The 13,914-nt window shown below is 46.8% G+C and overlaps 5 protein-coding genes across 5 annotated transcripts; 2 read left to right on the top strand and 3 right to left on the bottom strand.

Moving 5' to 3' along the window:
• Positions 1–1,305: 1,305 nt before the first annotated feature.
• On the bottom strand, positions 1,306–2,792 carry EV420DRAFT_1645281 (uncharacterized protein; the record flags this gene model as incomplete). Its single annotated transcript, XM_060477758.1, has 11 exons — positions 1,306–1,565; positions 1,625–1,724; positions 1,771–1,782; positions 1,837–1,884; positions 1,942–2,052; positions 2,108–2,190; positions 2,249–2,292; positions 2,354–2,507; positions 2,566–2,620; positions 2,674–2,686; positions 2,749–2,792. The coding sequence occupies 11 exons, from the start codon at positions 2,790–2,792 to the stop codon at positions 1,306–1,308; spliced, it is 924 nt and encodes a 307-aa protein (XP_060328436.1).
• A 2,327-nt stretch (positions 2,793–5,119) lies between these two features.
• On the top strand, positions 5,120–7,523 carry EV420DRAFT_1696622 (uncharacterized protein; the record flags this gene model as incomplete). Its single annotated transcript, XM_060479435.1, has 8 exons — positions 5,120–5,609; positions 5,658–5,925; positions 5,981–6,225; positions 6,275–6,300; positions 6,359–6,635; positions 6,691–6,763; positions 6,820–7,215; positions 7,272–7,523. The coding sequence occupies exons 1-8, from the start codon at positions 5,506–5,508 to the stop codon at positions 7,521–7,523; spliced, it is 1,641 nt and encodes a 546-aa protein (XP_060328435.1). The 5' UTR covers positions 5,120–5,505.
• A 26-nt stretch (positions 7,524–7,549) lies between these two features.
• On the bottom strand, positions 7,550–9,491 carry EV420DRAFT_617008 (uncharacterized protein). The gene is made up of 11 exons (XM_060482809.1): positions 9,276–9,491; positions 9,207–9,219; positions 9,102–9,156; positions 8,899–9,052; positions 8,795–8,838; positions 8,654–8,736; positions 8,499–8,600; positions 8,399–8,446; positions 8,332–8,343; positions 8,187–8,274; positions 7,550–8,137 (listed from the first exon to the last, which is right to left on the bottom strand). The coding sequence occupies exons 1-11, from the start codon at positions 9,332–9,334 to the stop codon at positions 7,821–7,823; spliced, it is 975 nt and encodes a 324-aa protein (XP_060328434.1). The 5' UTR covers positions 9,335–9,491; the 3' UTR covers positions 7,550–7,820.
• A 306-nt stretch (positions 9,492–9,797) lies between these two features.
• Positions 9,798–12,451, top strand: EV420DRAFT_616932 (aryl-alcohol-oxidase from pleurotus Eryingii). The gene is made up of 11 exons (XM_060482808.1): positions 9,798–10,046; positions 10,099–10,180; positions 10,233–10,393; positions 10,445–10,551; positions 10,599–10,800; positions 10,857–11,042; positions 11,099–11,473; positions 11,523–11,557; positions 11,613–12,038; positions 12,095–12,295; positions 12,353–12,451. Exons 1-10 carry the CDS (start codon positions 9,911–9,913, stop codon positions 12,188–12,190), a joined length of 1,806 nt encoding a protein of 601 aa, XP_060328433.1. The 5' UTR covers positions 9,798–9,910; the 3' UTR covers positions 12,191–12,295; positions 12,353–12,451.
• Positions 12,452–12,633: 182 nt separating this feature from the next.
• EV420DRAFT_616836 (uncharacterized protein) lies at positions 12,634–13,819 on the bottom strand. Its single transcript, XM_060482806.1, has 7 exons — positions 13,720–13,819; positions 13,519–13,666; positions 13,443–13,470; positions 13,381–13,386; positions 13,218–13,322; positions 13,142–13,165; positions 12,634–13,088 (listed from the first exon to the last, which is right to left on the bottom strand). The coding sequence occupies exons 1-7, from the start codon at positions 13,785–13,787 to the stop codon at positions 12,670–12,672; spliced, it is 798 nt and encodes a 265-aa protein (XP_060328432.1). The 5' UTR covers positions 13,788–13,819; the 3' UTR covers positions 12,634–12,669.
• Positions 13,820–13,914: the final 95 nt, after the last annotated feature.

Here is a 13,914-nt window from a genome sequence, read left to right as displayed (position 1 = left end):
GTTTCATCAGAAGGTGGCGGACTGCAGTACATGTCGGTTGCGGCAATAGATGCTGATGAACACGGAGGTAAGTTAGAAAAATCTACATGCGTTGCTGATCAGAGAGTAATAGATTTCCAGATTTCCAGTTCCTTCGGGCACTTATACCCATGTTGCTTCGTTGTACAATACATTTATTCCCAGGGGCTTCGTCCGATATCGGGCCTTGTATCTTTCAGCCAATTGGCGCACGCTAGGAAACTGCAAACAGGAGAACAATGTCAAATTATAATTACTAGGACCAAGTAGGTTTTGTCCAACACATCACTAACCTTTGGTGACGCGGTACGAGGAGTGTAAAGTGTCTTTTCCTTAAGCCCTACTCATTTTCTGATACAGACTGAAGACGTTCTCCTCGGTACCATCAAAGACCGGTGATTATCGCTTCACAACTGATCTATATCAAGACCGATCTCGCTTATTACGTCGTCTGTGCCATTAGCTGCCTCGTAATTCTTTTTTGAAATATAGAAAACCCCTCGCTGAAACTCATCATCCGACTTCGCGTTTGGTTAGATACTCTCTACTGGTACAGAGAACGTTCTCAGGGTAGCAGTCCGGAGCAAGGAACGTCCTGTGGCGTCTCGCGCGCTAGTTATGACAGCGATATTGTAAAACTATGGGCGCGTCTACCGTCGATCTCCACGGCACTGTTTGCTGGTAACGATCTCGCAACACAAGAAGCCTCAGCCACGTGAAACAGTGCTGGGACGCGTTCCGCGACCCAAGAACTGTTATTTGGGACTATGCCTGTTACATGTAGCTGTCACCACATTCCGAACCTAGAAGCTCATAAGCATCGGTTCCGAAGATGTCGGTTTCACAACAGGGTGGATGCGTATTGGTTTTCTTTTCCTCTGCTTCATATGGTGTGATACTGCATTTAATACTCTTAGTAATGTAATTTCTGATGCTGACATGCGTACGAACAATCATCGTGGAAACTTTTCGTTGTATACATAATACATGCGGGGAAGATATCTGGCAGAGGCCCCCGTTTTCGTCGAGGTCACGCCTTACCACTGACCAGAGCGGGCCTAAGAAGCGTTGACTATCGTAACACTAATTTGGCTCCCCTTCTTATATAAACCGCAGAATCACATCCTCCGAGTCCCCATCCATCGTACCTAAAGCCAATAATATCACCCGATGTTGTGACGTTTTGATCATCGTGATCCTTATCAGCTTCGCCATTTTCTTGCTAGAAGACATTTACTCAGCGAACAAGCGCAACGTCAAAGGAAAGGCTGCGGACGTTTCAACGTGTTAAATAGTGGGTATCCCTTCGATAGGATCACGGCTTCCTACTTGCGAAGTCTGGAGCATACGATTCCAAAATTGGAGAGTCCAAGTCCCTTCACGCGAGGACAATTCATCTTGACCTCCGAAAGCTCCGCATCGGCGATTGTTGAGTGTATAAAGGAGAGTGTTCGTGTAAAGTTTGGCCAGGATCAAGGCGGGCACGGCGCAGTACTCTGTCCCAGGAAACCCAAGGTAAAGAACCATGTCCGCAGTAGCAAATACTGCTGCAGTGGGAAATGAACAGCTGAATTAAAGAACCAGAAACGACGGGAGAATCACCTACCCGTGGTTGCTCCCGTCTCAACTGTGAGACGAATAACTTTATTCAGCCTTGCACGAGTTTGGCGAAAAACCGTGTTCTCTTTTGCTCTAGAAAGCTTTTCCTGAAAGTCAGTGCCAAAGACCGAACAGGTCAAAGTATTTTCATACATAATATGTCATCTGGTAAAGACTTAGGGAATCGATGCACTATATATAAATGCGGTAAATCCTCACCGATAATGCTATCAGAACATCGCAAATGGCGCTCCCCGCTAGCCATATCTGCGGAGGGAAGAGTCATCGCAGCATCTCTCAGAGAACTACAATACATTTACTTACAATTGCGATAATATGGGTTTTTCTATCAGATTGTACCTCAGCAAAGTTGGCTGTGGAAATGTGGAAGAATACGCCTTCAACAATTGCCGCCGAGCCTTGTATAAGAGCGATCTGTTCGATACTTGTCAGCTGCTGCATCAGGTTTGGGGGGAAAGAGAAAACATACAATAGACAGCGTGTACCCTATCAAGTTCGAACCGGAGAAAATACAGATACGGTGAGCAAAATAAATTTGTACGGCACTACTCACTACATGCGTATATCAGTGACGAGAAAAAAAGACATAAGGAGAGGAAGAAAGACAAACCTAGGCCCGTAGCAATCGCCGTAGTGATCCAGAAGATGTGAATCCTAGAGTCCGAGATGTCCTCAATAACCCCCGAAAGTGTGGGTATACGCAGCAAGAACTAACTGTCCAAGGTTTCGAATGTTCCCAAACTCCGTCGCAAATATATTGTACATGTCATGAGTGACGAGAAGGGTCTGCGCAGTCTCCACAATGAAAAGTGAATACACCAGAAGTTTCAGCCTCCACTTGTCATTGGGAAATGAAAGGTAATATATATCTACGCGAATAGATGGTCAGTGAAGAAGAAAAAGGCGTCCTGTGAGTCGGCGACGTACAAATTTGAACGATGCAAATTCCAAAAAGTCCCCAGTTGAAAATGAGTCCTAGGAGCTAGTCAAGCATAAATAAACTAAAACTAATTTTCCAGAGGCTGAATGATTTACCAAAAAACCTGCTCTACGTTATGAGAAAATCAGTTCGGGAATGACTGTACTGGTATAACTTCTCCGGATACTCACGCAGAAGTGACGTTGAAAGGAACTTCAAGTTCGCAGCAAGGCATAAAAATCGACGCACGGAAGCAATAAGTAGCACGAGAGAATCTATCGAAGCTTTTATAGGGCTGAAAAGCTGGCATTGCTCGCTCCGGACGATGCGGCGAATTCGTAATGCCCTATGTCCGAGGGAGGAGGGAGGAGGCAACTTTGAAACTTTAATTGCTCGCCGGGCCGGTTGCCGTAACTTGAACTTATTCCACATCACAGTGATACTTAACACGACTTCTTCGACTCCAATTCGGCTCGGGGTTTGAGTTCATGCGTCGAGTTATAACGACAAATCTGACCGGATGTTTTCTTGACAAGATGAATGTATGCACCGTCTCAAATTTCTTCGTGAATAGAAGCTAATGCAAGAGTCTAGTAGTACTTGCACAGACTTACACTGCACCATCAAGGACGCGGACTCCATGACACTCGGAGCGATGAACACATATATAACTCATATCAGAAGGATCCCGAAGAAATATTACGTGACGATCCGCACATTATACCGGAGGATGACGCGGCGATTATCTTCACGTCGGGAACCACTGGCCTACCGGGTACGATTTTTTTGATTTATCTTTCCACGGTTCTATTGATTCATTTCTGCACTTTCATTCGATAATCTGTGACTACCGATGTTGAGATAAGCGGTAATTCTCCAGCCGCTCACCCGGATATAGCAGGGAACCCTCGCAAACAGGCGAGGGTCATCGTCGTTCGTCTACCTATTTATCTACATGCCGTGTACACTAATAGAAGCAATATGATGTAATAAGGAAAGCCGAGGAGGAGAACAGATGAACGGTGCTTCCTACTGAAGATCCCGACGTCGACTGCACCATGATGCGCGACACTTGACATTCCAACAACCGAAACTTTGCTGTTGGGGATTAGGCTAGGTTCACTTTCGACATATGACCCCTGCAATTACCGCCACCGTCTCTTGTACAAAAGTCCTATCTACAGTTGGAATAACCTATAAGAGGTGGTGGTACGAGTGGCCTTTGCCTTGCTGCCAGGTTCGTTATTCTCCGTAACTGTAGTCAAAATGCTAATGCTGATATAGATTGAATGACCAAAGCAACTACAGTCATTTTTAGGTCCTTTTGGAAGACGACGTGAACGCAGGTATTAAATCCACCGAAGACGGTTCTGATCATCTTGTGAGTGGTATCAAAGCAGACGCGATGCTTTCTGCCCGTGTCGCATTTTCAACGTCTGTCCGATATGGTCTGAATGTGTCTAGGTTCTTTCTAAGCACCTCAACTTCTGAGGCGAGTACTAGTCGTACGTACTTGAATCATTCACCTGATTAGTTATTAGTTTTCTGGTATCGGGAGCGCCGAATTCATCGATAAGCATGTTACTATGGCGTTGATTGACCTTGCAGGGATCGAAAAAAAAAACGCGTGAGTATCTATGATCACTTCAAACAAGTGCATTACGTAGAGGTCCTAATCTAAAATGTAGAGGATTGTCTTATAGTCTTTACCATTGTAGACGAAGCGCAGAAATCCTCGGAACCATAATACTTTGTGGTTGCATTTCCTGTGTACACCAGTGCTGATGCCACCAGATTTGCAGCAAGAAACAAAAGGGACTTCTGTCATCGATACCACCGGCACATTTTTTTTGTCCCTGCTATCGTATCGAGAAGACCTCGTCTTGAACCAATGCGATGACAGGCCTGATAATCAAGCCCGCGATGGGTAGGTGATGGCGTACATCCTACAGGACAACCCTGATGTTGATTTTCTTATGATCATGTTTTTCAGTCCACGTGTCCCAGTCCCCATCTTCCTGCCCTTACTCGGGAAAGCAATACGGTACTCGTCGCTATAACGCGCCCAATCCCGGGCTAGCGATTCCATTCGCCTGCAGCCATAGATTCCAATTATTTCTCCGAGTCTAACGACGTGACTATTGTGATCGATCAAGTTCGCGATAAAATTATACTATGGTTCCGTGCAAGTTATTTCAGCAGGTTCTGTTGATGTGCCTCGACACCGGCAATTTTTCTTTCGTCAATGCCGATAGAATTTGTGATCATTGGGCGGCGATTATTGCACGGTCAACAGTAAGATGTCGAGAGATGTTTGGAATGTTGGAATTGACCTGGAACTTCGTAGCTGGAAACGTCGTACAACAGTAAATAGCACTAAGCTACGCATTTCACCAACTACGTACAAATTCTCACATAGGAACAGTCAAGTAATGGTAAGGATCTTAGTTCCTTATTTGAACATGTCTGGTCATTTACGCGGGTCACTAACAGTGTCTGAGTGATTGCGTGATGAACCTGAGATGAGTTCGAACGTGTGATGCTTTGCAACCGGTCCGGATACCCGCCGATTGCTTCCACCGCCACCAACGAACCCTGTTCACTGCCACCAGTTGAACTCGCTCTGTTATTGCCGCGATAATATGAGCGGATAGAATCGCTCGAGTAGCAAGAAAACCAGTTTCTTACCAGGAACATATGTTTCGTCCGCGGCTGTCGTTAGGCGGGTTACTGAATCTGTTGATTCTATGACCAGACATCTTGAAACCAGGTTCAACAAGCATACGCATCCATCAGTTGATCATTTCCTCAGGCGAAGTATGAGCTAAAACCATGTGGCTACGAGTGTTGTTTCGATTCTTTTCTCTCGTCGCCCCTGGAGGTCCCTTCATTCTCGTCCATTCTCTTTTTACTGCATTCCTTTTGCTGAACTACCTCGCGCGGCCGAGATGTTCATACTCAACACCACCATAGACGATTCGAGTCCACTCATTATCTATAGCCCTGCTGGAGACTGGGCCCAAGGAGACGCAGATGATATCGAACTGAAAAAGTACGTGAGACTTGTCCTCTCCTGACCGTTTACTCAAAAGATCTGTAGATATTGGGGGAAGTCATATACTTATACATGGAATGCAAACGCTCAAGCCTCATTCACTTTCAACGGCACTGGCATAATAATACTTGGCGGCAAAAGAAGTGTTCGCGGGTCTTATACCGTTGACTTAGATGGGGTATCGACAGTATTGAACGCAACCACAGCTGATCCAGGAGAATATCAGGCCGTCCTGTTCAACGCTACTGGCTTAAGGCAAACTCAGCATACTGTCATAGTGAAGAACATGGACAAGTCGGTTGACATCGATTGTGTGTGTAGCCTTTTCCTGTCATTTTTAAGCCCTTGAGCTTCACGTATGTCCACAGATCCACTGGTGGTCAACAGTGGGTAATGGAGAATTACAAGAACTATCGCCTGAAGTCGACGACGATGCCGAATCAATGTTCCACTGGCATCCTGAAGACGCGTGGTCGAGTCCACTAAGCAACATCTCGCGCTTTAGTAACGCAACTGGGCAGTTCGTCGCCTTCCTACTACTTTTATACTTTTCAACTTATCAAACTGCAGCTCCACGTCTCAAGCAGGAGCAGCAGTCAATTACACATTCTCAGTAAGCCCGACTCCTTTCCAAATATGATAGTTCAACAACATGCTCCCAGGGTGCCACACAGCGCTGCGCATATAAGTACGTCTTGAGGACTGATGATCTCTAGGTGATGCCGTATCTATTTTCGGTACCTTAGGTCCTCAGAATAGGATCTATACCGTTCGGCTTGACAACGCAGTCTCCAGAAAATTTTCTGCACAGAGAGACACCTATGAAACTCGTGCACTGCTATTTCAAGCAGACAACTTGGGAGGCGGAACTCATACACTGTCGTTGGTCAATGAGGTCGAAGGAGGGCTGCTACAAATTGATTATGCGCAATCTTATGCCGATCATGCCACTGCTGTGGCTAGTACAGTCACGTCAACTGCTTCTTCCTCTGTTTCACCTTCAGGTCACTCGGTTACACCTCCGTAGGTCCAGCGGATTCTTTTCTATGCCTTGAAAATCCACTCAATTTTGTCTCAGGCTAAAAGCAGGCGTTGCTGCTGCGATTGCAGTGGCATCTGTTGCCTTCATCGCCCTTCTGGTCGCTATTTGGGTAGGCTCTAGTCTTCCAAAAAATTCTTTTAGTCGACTTGATTGACATGTTATCAGTTACTCCTTCGACGGAATAAGACACTCTGGACGAGATTGCAAAGCGGATACATGGTTCAGTCCCAATTCGATTCGTTTAACCCATCAACGCACGCCATAAATGCCGTTTCGACTACGAGAAACGACAACTTTTATGCGGGAAACAGTAACGATATTACATCGCACAATCCAATGTTACAAGCAAATGATCAACCTTTGATGTCGGAAACACGGCTGGTACCTAATAGACCCGACAATATTCCACCCCTACCCGTCGATCATCGATCTCTTGGAACTAACCGGTCCACTGACAATCAGCGACCAGGGCCAGCTCGCTCAGAGACTTTGATGACTGCATCGACCTTGGTTGCAGAAAACGGGTCGGACCTGAGTCGATCGAATACCCGGACAATGAAGGTCGGTACTACCTCCTCTACGCTTTCAAGGAGTAGCGAGGCTGAAACTAACTATAGCTCATGACGCAGTGGACAGCACTCCGTGAGAGTTCTTCTAGGACTCGATCACGAATGTCGGATTCTCAAACACAGTTCTTAACTGATGTCGGCGAACCATCAGTGGATGAAATTGCAGTCGAGAGAGATCATTTGCTCGATGAAATTGATTCTCTACTCAATGACGTCAGAAGGAGACCGCGATCCACCGACAGCCAACCTCCTGGGTACTGGCAAGCTACACATAGTACCGTCCCGTCTTTGGGACGCTGAGCCACCTCGCTAACCTATAATTTGACTCCCGTGTTTTTTTCACGCTATGACGCGGATTTATTTGGCACACCAGAATATACCAGGATTGTAGGATCCGTTGCCATTCCTTTCAGTACTTATATACGTTGCAGGCGTGAAGGCATCGAGCAATATTAAAGGCGTCCGTGATTATACCATTAATTAAAGAGCTATTTTTGTCCTTGGGGAAGCATCCTCAGTCCGTCCAAGCTCGACATCGGCAGGGAGAAGTGGAAGGCTCCCTAGTGCTGTACTCTGAACGGCGCAAGGACAAACCTTTTATGATTGGGGCCACGGACACAGAGTACTCGCGTCGGTATGGTCACTCATATGGACATCATTGCTAGCTATCCCTCGCCGATCGTTCTCCACTTGGATGCTCGTTCTTTGAGTTGACTGGACAAAGTTTAATGTCGGCCACTGAGATCGTTGGGCAATAGTCGAGTCCTCTCGTGCTCTAGAAACATGCATGCGACTATTGAGCATGACAAGGAGAGTGTTGCTGTAAAGCTTAGCCAGAACGAGTGCAGGCGTTATATGGAAGTTCTTGCGCGGGAAGACTAAGAAAAGTATGAGGTCGATAACGGCGACGGTTGCTGGCAACTACAGGTTAAACTAGCTACACGGTATTGGCGTGTGACGTACCCGTCATGGTACCAGTTTCAATGGTTAAGCGTATAAATTTACTGATGACCGCCTGGGTTTCTTTGTACTTGGTATCAAACCTTGAGAGCTAATATCTCAGATATCAGCATTTGGAATCTAGTCAAGGATAGATGAGAAGTCTTACGAAGTAAGTCATCTGTTGAGTGAATGAGTCTCTCGTCGTGGAATATTCCATAAAAAGGGGGACTTACGGAAACAGCGATCAGAACGTCGCAGAGGGCGCTCCCGGCTAGCCATATCTGCCAGTAAGATATATGAACTCAATCTAAAAGAGCCTTTAGGAATATTTACGGTGGTACCGACGTCGGTCTTCTCTTGAAGATGCGAAACGTCCCCAACCGTGCGCGCTTGTGCACCTGCTACAATGGATGAAGTGCCCTGAGTGACAGCAAGCTTGGAAAACTGTCATGAGACCAAGAATGAGAGCATTCGAGAGAAAGACGGACAATCGCAATGATCAATCCAATGATTCGGGACCCGGAGAGAATAGAAATACGATGGGCGAAATATATTTGGACAGCGCCGCTTACTATGTAACAAAAGTCAGGACTCGGCCTAAGATTAATACGCCCCGTTATGGTACACACCTATCCCGCTGAAGATAGGAACCGCCAACCAGCTCACTTGAGGACTGATACGTTTCGGTTCGCGTAAGAAGGGGGGGGGGGAAGATGTCGAGACAGCTACTTACTTGGAGAACGCAGCAATATTTCCGTAATTAGTCGCGAATGCTCTGAAGAGCTCATACGTAATCAAAGCCGTCTGGATAGCCTCGATCGTGAAAAGGCCGTATACGAGACAGCGCAAGGAGGCCTTTTCCTTTGTGAAAGCCAGATAATACATATCTAATGCTGATCAGCATGGACGATGATTTTTCAAGGAGAAATAACGAACAAACTTGAACCGTCAATACACCGAAAAGGCCCCAGTGAAAAACATATCCCAAAAGCTACTCCATTCAATCAAAACACGCCTGGACCTGCTACTCGAACCGCTCACAATAGGACCCGCGCTGTCAAATGATAGTCTTAGCCCTAAGCATTAGTTCCTTCGTTCAGTATGCCTTACCTTTCTTCAATGCTCTCTTGGACAGAGCGGGCCGCACCTGCCACCCACTGACCTTGCATCCCAAGAGGCGGCGGAACCGTGACGACGAGGACGGCAGATTTTTTGTGTGTACAAAGTATTTGTATATTTGTGCCATTGAAGATGACATGTACGTCGTGACCCAATGCATTTCGGTATTCGCAATTCAATGCATCCGCGGAGACGCAGGCATGAGATCCCGAGGAAAATACTGATGGATGGCAGCAAAAATCTCCAAATGCGGCTCCCGGACCGAATCACCGTCGGCCCGAACACTGAACTTGCAAATTTCATTCATGATCTTTTGGTACCCTCTCTCTTTTGCGCTTTATCTTGCAGCCAGGCACTCCGGCGCAATGCATTTTCTTACCTAACTTACACCGGAAAGTAATCGCTATGATACTGCGGCGACCTGGGCCTTGGATTCCATGCTTTGCTTGAGAACATAGGCACCTCATCAGCGATAAAATTTCCGTACCATACCGGTTTCTCGCCCCTCCAAGAGCCGCTCTGTCGTCGGTTTCCATGCTCTCTTAGGAACGGTACCTTTGCTCTAGGGCTGACCTGACTTCAGACTCCTCAATCGCCAGAAGTGCCCGGAAAAGTCCTTCGTCGCAATGTTGCCCATCTGCTTTTTATTCTCATGGCTGATTCTCGGGTTGTCACTTGGCGGCCTCAATTTCGCGTATTCTGCCGTACTGGAAGATCCGAATGATGTGCTGAATAAAACATACGATTTTATTATCGTCGGAGGTCAGCTCTGTATTTATTTCCCAAGGTTCCGGTTTAACCCTCGATTATTTAGCTGGTACCGCCGGAAGTGTGGTGGCAAGTCGACTCACTGAAGATTCTGCGTGCACGATTCTCGTAATAGAGGCTGGAATTTCGTCAGTCAGGCAGTACCCAGCAACCTCTTAAGTTGCTGAATTTCACCTGTAGCGACGAAGACATTCTTGATATCGAAGTCCCTTTCCTATCTTCCTCCCTCCTGTCTCCTTCTTCGCTTACCTGGAACTATTCCACGGTAGCTCAAGAAGGGTTGGATGACCGTGTCATCTCATATGTAAGGGGAAAGGTCCTAGGAGGGAGCAGCAGTACCAGTAAGTTGATGGTCAGTCCTCTCAGCAGCATGGTTCTTGAACGGGATACAGATTTCTTGGGATACACTCGAGGCTCAGATGACGAGTACGATCGTTGGGCTAACATTACCATGGACTCTAGTTGGTCATGGATGAACCTAGAACCTTTCTATAAAAAGGTAACCACTGGTCAAGTATCTCCGTTAGGCATCGCTAATTTTCCCAGAGCGAAAGACTAGTTGATCCTGCGGATGGCCACAATACGTCTGGAGAGGTCGATCCAAGTGCTCACGGTTATGGACCCATTGAAGTTAGCGTTCCTGGGTATCCCACGGAGATTGACGACCGCGTCATTCTCAGTAGCCAGGAGTCGGGTGACGACTTCCTCTTCAACCTAGATCTCCAAGGAGGTACCACAATTGGCTTTGGTACGCGAGAGTCTTCTTTACTTTTGCCACACTTGTCAAGTCATCATCGTTCCCAGGACTCACTCAATCTACCATCGGTGGCGGAGAAAGATGCAGTGCTGCTGACGTGTATCTTCACCCTGCACTGAATCGCTCCAATATAGATCTTCTTATGGGAACACAAGTAACTAGGCTTATCCAAACAAATGACACCAGCGACGTGCCTGTTTTCAAGACAGTAGAGTTTGCACAAGATGCTAATGGTGCGAATCCGATTCCTCAGTTTTAAGGACCTCAGGAGCCTAATCCCAAAAACTAGGCACCAGATATACACTTACAGCGGCGAAAGAAGTTATTCTGAGTGCAGGTTCTCTCAATACTCCGCAAATATTGCTTCTCTCCGGTATAGGTGATGCGAATGATTTGGAAAACTTTGGTATCACACCCATCGTAGACCTTCCTGACGTCGGTAAAAATCTACACGATCACCCACAAATCTCGAACTATTTTGTCGTAAACTCTACATCCACTCTTGATGAGATCTCTCGCGATTCCGAACTGGCCGCAGAGTATCTGGAGGAATGGATGGAGTATAGGCAAGGCCCATACACAGCTTCGAGTTCTCATGCCCTTGGCTTTGTTCGTCTTGCTCAGAACGACTCGATTTTCGAACTTTATACCGACCCGTCTTCGGGTGAGCATTGACGACCATTGTTCTTGTAACTCTGACAAGGTTCTGACAGGCACCAAGTCCGCCCATTACGAAATGGTTTTCGCCGTACGTGGGTTCGTTTCCAAAGCCATCGCCTAGTCAAATCTGTCTTCACCATCAGAATGGGTACTCGGGATCTTTACCGTCAACGGGCTATTACTTGACCGTGAATACCGTTGTACTCAACCCTGTTTCCAATGGCACAGTCACACTCGCCTCCACCGACCCTTTCGACTTTCCCATAATTGATCCGGGCTTTCTTACTTCGCCTCTCGATATCTATGTCATGACCTCAGCAGTAAAAGGCGTGCGCCAATTCGTTCAAGCTTCCCCGTGGGATGGCTATGTCATTGAACGTTATGGCGAGCTTGGCGAAGCCGAGACGGACGAGGAAATCGAGGCTGCCATACGGAATAACGCGATATCCATCTGGCATCCCAGTTGTACCGCGCGGATGAGCGCCTATAATGCTACTGATGGCGTTGTCAACCCGGACCTCACTGTGAAGGGAGTATCAGGTCTTCGAATTGTCGATGCATCTGTCTTTGTAAGTTCTTCTTTGGTTGAACCATTTGGGTTGTCGTTCATCCATTGTATCAATAGCCTAAGATACCTGCAGCTCATTTAGTAGGACCCGTTTATATTGTCGCTGAGAAGGGTGCCCAGTTAATTCGAGATGCGTGGGGCTATGATGCCTGAGCGAACTTTAATATTGCGGAAATAAATATCCCATTCAAGTTTGCGTCTTTTTAACATGAATTTCAGTGACCTAGATATTTGGAAACCCGACTCTATCGCAACTGTGTGCGTGATTCTTGTTGAAATAAGCGGTAATTATCTAGCCGCTAAGACGAATTTCAGCAGGAAACGCCCGTGAACAGGCAAGGATCATCGTCATTTGACTATCCATTCATCTATATGCTGTGTACACTAATAGAAGCATTATAAATGAAAAAGTCAAGGAGGAGAGTAAGTACGACTGCTTCTTCGCTTGATGCCCTGACAACCGAAGATCCCGACATTGACTGCACTGTGGTGCGCAACACTTGGCAATCCAACAATTCTGGCTTTAACCTTGATTGCGCTGACATCTCACTCTTTCAGTAAAGCCTATCGTAGTGTGCCTACTAAAGGGTTATGTTGAAAGCTCGATATATAAGTACATGACCAGACATCTTTCATCTGAGCTCGTCTCTCCATTCTGGAACCACAAAGTCCATGACCACATCCTCCATTTGATAGGCCAGTCCCCAAGGCACCACCGCGGGAAACCCTATCCCATCTCCAACTTTTCCGTCTTCAAACTCCCCTTTCATTTTGGTGAATCGTACCATTTGCTTCATAAGCGGGGTAAAAACAGCTCCCTTCTCGGTTCCCACCTCTTCGGGCAAGGATCCTTGAGGAAGTGGCGGTTGCACGATTGTGTTAAGACTGCCGAGGATTTTGGACGTGAAGGGGATACGAAAACTCGATAGCAGTGGGATACGCCCAACGGATACCTTGAAGAACGGTGTCGAGGGGTTATCAAGAGGACTGACAGTCAAGGACCACGCTGATGTGGTGGGATCTTCGGTAAAGGAGAACGATGCCACCTGTTCTGGGTTCAAGATACGTGAAGACGCTGTGTTAAGAGTCTACTAAAAGACCTACTAGGGATGTTCCAGTTTCTTCGACCTGTGCTACGGCATCAGTGTCGAAGGGATTCCAGGATTTGAAGAATACAGACCATTTTCCATTGAAGCTGCAGTCGAAACGTATATCCTGGTGATTCGTGCCCCTGTGGTTCCGTCTGCGTACTTCCATCTACCAGGCATGTATATCACCTCGTCATCTATTCCAAATGAAAGTCAACTTTTCCATTTGCTTGTCTCTCGTTTCGACAGACTAACATGGACCTGCACAACATCGATACAGTTAGTTTTGAGAATTCACATATGAAACAGCGACATACCGACCGGCGTTTCCGTGTAAGACACGACCTATTCATGTTAGCTTCGAACTGTGATTTACATCTTGAAATAACCAACCATGATCATTCCCGGTCCTCCTATAAATTCGCCACTACCTGCCAAAGCTTCCGCCTGGTAGGGCGCAGCCCATCCTGCTGGAAAATTTGCCTGTTTTGATAGCGGTGATAATACAAAGGTCCAACTTCGTGCTTTGAGATCCCATGGGCTGGTTCTTCATGTTTGAAAGAGCTGTCATGACGTGGAAATACATAGACATACGCTGGTGCTTCGGGGATTCCACTCTTGCTGAGCGCCTGCGCGGTAGCGCTTTGGGTGTCAGACGTCATGGTGTGAGGTTGACGTGGGTAAGGTAGTCCTATTTACAGAAAGAACAACCCGTGCTAAACGTGTCACGTACCCATGACAGGTTTCTTTGGAATTGGAAGCTCTGGATGGATACCTGGCAGGTGACTG

This window comes from Desarmillaria tabescens (assembly GCF_030435595.1).
Source record: "Desarmillaria tabescens strain CCBAS 213 chromosome Unknown EV420scaffold_28, whole genome shotgun sequence".
Classification (NCBI taxonomy): domain Eukaryota; kingdom Fungi; phylum Basidiomycota; class Agaricomycetes; order Agaricales; family Physalacriaceae; genus Desarmillaria; species Desarmillaria tabescens.
This window is presented reverse-complemented; position numbering and strand designations above follow the sequence as displayed.

Bases quoted from the DNA above. Each gene is read 5' to 3' on its own strand.
- EV420DRAFT_617008 (XM_060482809.1), bottom strand. From the start codon at position 9,334: ATGCAAGGTCAGTGGGTGGCAGGTGCGGCCCGCTCTGTCCAAGAGAGC. The intron at 8,737-8,794 runs GTGTGTACCATA...TTTGTTACATAG, and splicing joins TCCTATCTTCAGCGGGATAG to TAAGCGGCGCTGTCCAAATA. The intron at 8,447-8,498 runs GTAAATATTCCT...TCTTACTGGCAG, and splicing joins AGACCGACGTCGGTACCACC to ATATGGCTAGCCGGGAGCGC.
- EV420DRAFT_616932 (XM_060482808.1), top strand. From the start codon at position 9,911: ATGTTGCCCATCTGCTTTTTATTCTCATGGCTGATTCTCGGGTTGTCA. The intron at 10,181-10,232 runs GTCAGTCAGGCA...TTTCACCTGTAG, and splicing joins GTAATAGAGGCTGGAATTTC to CGACGAAGACATTCTTGATA. The intron at 10,801-10,856 runs GTACGCGAGAGT...CATCGTTCCCAG, and splicing joins AGGTACCACAATTGGCTTTG to GACTCACTCAATCTACCATC.
- EV420DRAFT_616836 (XM_060482806.1), bottom strand. From the start codon at position 13,787: ATGACGTCTGACACCCAAAGCGCTACCGCGCAGGCGCTCAGCAAGAGT. The intron at 13,471-13,518 runs GTTGGTTATTTC...TAACATGAATAG, and splicing joins GAGGACCGGGAATGATCATG to GTCGTGTCTTACACGGAAAC. The intron at 13,089-13,141 runs GTAGGTCTTTTA...TCTTGAACCCAG, and splicing joins AAGAAACTGGAACATCCCTA to AACAGGTGGCATCGTTCTCC.